Raw genomic sequence first — 4,650 nt, 5'->3', positions numbered from 1 at the left:
ATCTCTGTCTAGCGTGACTAACAGGTTTCATACTGTTGTTTTCAGCTTAATTGTAAACCCTCCATGAATAAGGCAGCATCTAAGCATTTAGAGGGCTGGATCTCTTACTCTGCCCAAGACAGTCACTCCCTCATCACTCCAGAGGGTAGGTGTGGAAGCATCATGGTGAGCCCCAGAAATTTTGGAATGGTTGCTCACTCCTCTAGGGTACAGGTCATGTATCCATAGGTCAAACAAGAAAAGTCATTTTTGCAAATTGGAAGAACATCCCAGAAGGGATATGGTGACCAGTCTAGGAAATGTCCCATTTAGTCATAAGGGTCAATCAGTTAATGGCTGTTATTTCTATTGGTGGGCATAAACATGGGCCTATTGCATTACTCCCCCCACCCCTGACAAAAAAAAAAAAAAAAAAGACAAATAAATAAAAACTGGTAAGTGACCTAATCAACAAAATAAAAGGTAAATGATTATGGACCTGAAGTAGCAGCAATATTAATGTTAGGGAAAGAGCACATTTCGCTACTTCCGGGTTCCAGTGGAAGAACTAACCTCACACATTCTCTTCAAAGTGGATGTGGCTGCCACAGAGCAGTGACGAAGAAATTCCCCAGAGGGAGCTGGCCAGGGAGGCAGTTGCCTGAGGACACAAGCCAGTGCTGCTACTGGAGTGGCCATCAGGGGGAAGGAGCATGGCCTGAGCAGGGCTGGAGCTGGGCTCAGAGCCATGGGGCTCCTTGACTGAATTTTAAAATGGAGAACTGGAACCCAGAATGAAATGAGCGGTTTGTGGTGTTCTTCCATCGGCCGGCCGAGGTCCGCTCTTTCACTTCCAACACCCTCTACTGTCAAAGCCTAACACAGGGCCACCTGGCAAAAGAGGCATCTTTCCAGGGTTCAAATCCAGTATCGTAAAGCAAGACAAAGAAGGGTGGATATGGGGCTAAGAGAATAAACTGGTAATCAGCGCACCTACACGTGGAGGATAGCAGAGCAGAAGGATCCAAGACTAACTTCATCCCACCACCAAGTCACCCCCTTCTTCTTGTTGATTAAATAATAGATACTTCTATGAGTTAAGCCACTGTTAGTTGAATTGCGTCTCTTGCGACGCCACGTATTTCTAATTGAAACGCGAAGAGTGTTGGCGTGTCTTTAATGAGCCACCCGCCTAGTAAATGAGTCTCTGCAATAGGTCTAATCACTGCATGGTGTCCAATTATACTGTCTTCAGTTGCCCGTGTTTCACCAACATTTAGAATGCTTTTGGTTTTCTGCTATTGCAAACAATGTTGAGATAGACCTGTTTGTGTATTTGTTCGATTATTTCCGTTAGGCCAAAGTCCAGGAATAGAGTTACCGAGGCAAAATGCAGGCATTTTTCAAGACTCCTGGTGCATATTGCCAAATTGCTCTCTGAAAGCAAAACGGTACCAATCAACACGCCCAGCAGCGGTGCAAAAGAGCAGTCGTTTCTCCCACACCCTTGCCGACACTGGCTAGGAAGCATATTTTGAAAGATGGTGCTGTGTTCTGCCTCTTCCCCTCCCCACAGCCTAGAATACAAGCGTTCAATAAATCAATCACAGCTACAGACTGGTAGCCATTATGATTTAATCTGACTGTTCTGGGTGGCAATGAACCCTTCCTCTGGTTCACTGCCCAGTATCCTGGCATCATGTGGCTTCTATAAAGGCAGTAGCTCCAAGCACATCACACAGAGGGGCCGGACTCCATTAAACCGCCACCTTGCTTCCCAAGCCATCCCTTCAGCCATGAAGCTCCTGTTCCTGGTCTTTGCATCCCTTGGATTAATGGTGACTCCAGGTAAATTGGATGGAGGAGGAGGGCTGGGGGGCAGGAATGCTAGCAGATCTGGTTGCTCGGGTGACAGGAAAGCCAGGTGGAGGCCTGGAGGCAGGACTTACCCCCGAGTTCCTGCCTAAGGTAGGGATCACTCAACATTCACCACTGGCCTCAATACCCCGCACCCAGCCACTACCCTGTGTACGATCTTCTACAAAAACCAGTCCTCAAACTTTTTTCCTGTTTTAAAACAAAAGTCAGCCTCAACCTGGTCCACAATACCTTTCTCTCACTTTGTGTGAGCTCCCTATATCTCAGCTCCTAAGATGCTGAGAAGGCCACTCTCTCTGCCACTTTCATCAGCCCCAGAGTTAGTGCTCAGAGGAGAGACTGGGCCTAGGAGCAAGGGTCCCATCCCCATGCCCAACAGAGTGCTGGCAGGCAGGGCGAAGAGACCTCCCAGAGGGCAAGTTCACACAGGATGGCAAACAAGGTGCTCCACAAGCAGAGCCAGGGAGAAAGAAATCAGACAGCCAGGCAATGGGTGCGTAGAAACCCAGAACGGGGGGCGCCTGGGTGGCTGGGTCGGTTAAGCGTCCGACTTCGGCTCAGGTCACGATCTCGCGGTCCGTGAGTTCAAGCCCCGCGTCGGGCTCTGTGCTGACGGCTCGGAGCCTGGAGCCTGTTTCCGATTCTGTGTCTCCCTCTCTCTCTGCCCCTCCCCCGTTCATGCTCTGTCTCTCTCTGTCTCAAAAATAAAGGTTAAAAAAAAAAAAAAATTTAGAAACCCAGAAGGGAACGGTGCTCAGAAGATGCCAGTGCTGAGGTGATGGCAGACGGAGCTAAGACACAGCCATCAGATTTATCCAGAAGGTGGCCCCTGGCATCCGGCAGTGTATGAATGCATAAAAACCCCATCAGTAGCAATCATTAATTTCCCTTTAAGGCGTTGGGGAACGATTTGACCTTTTTTGTCTTTGCCCTGGGTCGTCTGATACTTGGTTTCCTATTCCCTGAGAACAAATGAGGCAGAAAAGTGGAGGCCGGGGGGTAAGAAGAGCCTCAACTCCCCCTTTCAAGGGTTCAGATTCCTCCCTGCCATGAAGACCCGGCTCCCCACACCCCGATTTCACCCACACATCCTGTGGCACCAACTACAGTGATGTCACAGGCCTTGACTAGCGGCAAAGCGGCGGAGACTGGCGGAGAAAGAGCTCCTCGGGGTTCCCCAGAGGCCGTCAGTCCAGGCAAGTCCTGTCTCCTCTTGCCTGACTTCCCCCCTCTCATTTGCCTGCTGTCTCAAGCGGCCATCTCGGAATAAAAAGCCAAACGCTCCCCTACGGCCCCGATCCCTGGGCAGGCCCCGGGGCTGCCTCCACCCTGAACTTCTCCTCTGGTCCTCTCCTCCGCAGCCAGCGGGGGTGGGTCGAGCTGTGGGCGCAAGTTCCCAGGACACTGCAGGCTGCCCTGCAGCTCCCTGGAGAGATCCGCCTTCGTGTGCGACAGGAGCAAACGGCGCTGCACCAAAGACCACGGGAGGCCCATCGCGCCACCGCCTGTCCACAGATCGAAGCAGCTCTGCAGAACAGCTACGAAAAGCCAAACCGAGAAGCAACCGACGGCTACGACGCCACGACCACGATCTCCGATACCACAGCCGCGGTGCACAACGCGACACCGTCTCCAAGTAGTCCCAGTACTGTTAGCCCCACCCCCACGAATGGTGTTGGCTCCCTCCTTCCGCGGCTCCGGTTTTTGGCCCATCTCAAAGCTCCTGTCTTCTAGAACGCTCTGCCATCCACTTAATAAACCCTGGAGTCTGTATCTAGCCCACACGAAGGCCTCCCAGTTGGACTCCTCCACGGGGTATGTTGTCAGTCTGGGGGCTCTAAGACCTAATACCAAGACAGAGTTAGGCACGAAGAGATTTCACTGAGGGGGAAACACCTGTGGCAGGAGGGGGGGAGGAGCAGGAGGCAGGGGAGCCTTCAGACTGCAATGCGGGTCTGATACCTGTGAAAGGAGAGGGACCGGAGGACTGGAGAGGAGGAGCCTGAGATTACAGGTCTAGGGCTGATGCAAAGGCTCGGAGCCCCTCAGAGGAGCCCCACCCAGGGCAAGGAGCTCCAGGCTCGAGTATCCCATGGGGTATAGTCCAGGGCTGGGAGCAGCCCCTGGAGAACATGGCCTTGGGTAAATGCTACTGCAGACCTGGAAGTATGGCAACCGGAGGCTGTCCAGCAGCTACATCCTCACAGCCGCTTCTCTTGAAGGGAGGTCTGAGCAGTGCACCTCCATGGCTGCCACAAAGCAGGAGGTGAGAGAGAAGAGGGCTGAAGGTGCACGGTTTGGCCAGCCATGTTGACTGACTGATGAGGTATTCATTTACTCGTTTGTGTAATAAAACGGACAAAATGCAGACATCCAACATTGGTAACGGTCTCAGAAAGCAAGGCCGCAATGGTGCTTGGGACGCAAATGTGCCCCCTCACAATATAGGAACTGGCACAGCCCTGTTGGAAAGTCAAGTGGAGATAAGAACAAAGAAACAGAATTTCTGCGTGTTTAATCCAGTTAACGTTACTTCTAGGAATCTATCCATTTGTCAAGTTATTCAAAGGAAGGAAAAAAGCACGGAGCTGTTCAATGCAACGTTATTTAAAATGGCAAGAAAACGGGAAAATTCTAAACGGCGAAACACTATATACTAATAACACATATAGTTACGAACAATGGAAATACTTAGAGAATACGGGACATACGAGTAACATTATCCAAAATACCATTTATACGATGGCTGCCATTATATCAAACTATCTCTTCAAAGGATACAATGTAACTCAT

The 4,650-nt window shown here is 50.9% G+C and overlaps 1 protein-coding gene across 1 annotated transcript; it reads left to right on the top strand.

Moving 5' to 3' along the window:
• The first annotated feature begins 1,732 nt into the window (after nt 1-1,732).
• DEFB132 (defensin beta 132) lies at nt 1,733-4,171 on the top strand. The gene is made up of 3 exons (XM_058686402.1): nt 1,733-1,827; nt 3,219-3,502; nt 4,016-4,171. The coding sequence occupies exons 1-3, from the start codon at nt 1,776-1,778 to the stop codon at nt 4,169-4,171; spliced, it is 492 nt and encodes a 163-aa protein (XP_058542385.1). The 5' UTR covers nt 1,733-1,775.
• The last annotated feature ends 479 nt before the right edge of the window (nt 4,172-4,650 follow it).

The sequence above is a fragment of the Neofelis nebulosa genome, chromosome 9 (genome assembly GCF_028018385.1).
Source record: "Neofelis nebulosa isolate mNeoNeb1 chromosome 9, mNeoNeb1.pri, whole genome shotgun sequence".
NCBI lineage: Eukaryota > Metazoa > Chordata > Mammalia > Carnivora > Felidae > Neofelis > Neofelis nebulosa.
The sequence above is the reverse complement of the archived record's forward strand: the minus strand, read 5'-3'. Positions and strand labels throughout refer to the sequence as shown.

Excerpts from the sequence above, each read along its gene's own strand:
- DEFB132 (XM_058686402.1), top strand. The coding sequence starts at position 1,776 with ATGAAGCTCCTGTTCCTGGTCTTTGCATCCCTTGGATTAATGGTGACT. Across the intron at positions 1,828-3,218 it reads TGGATTAATGGTGACTCCAG|CCAGCGGGGGTGGGTCGAGC; the intron begins GTAAATTGGATG and ends TCTCCTCCGCAG. Across the intron at positions 3,503-4,015 it reads ACCGTCTCCAAGTAGTCCCA|ACCTGGAAGTATGGCAACCG; the intron begins GTACTGTTAGCC and ends ATGCTACTGCAG.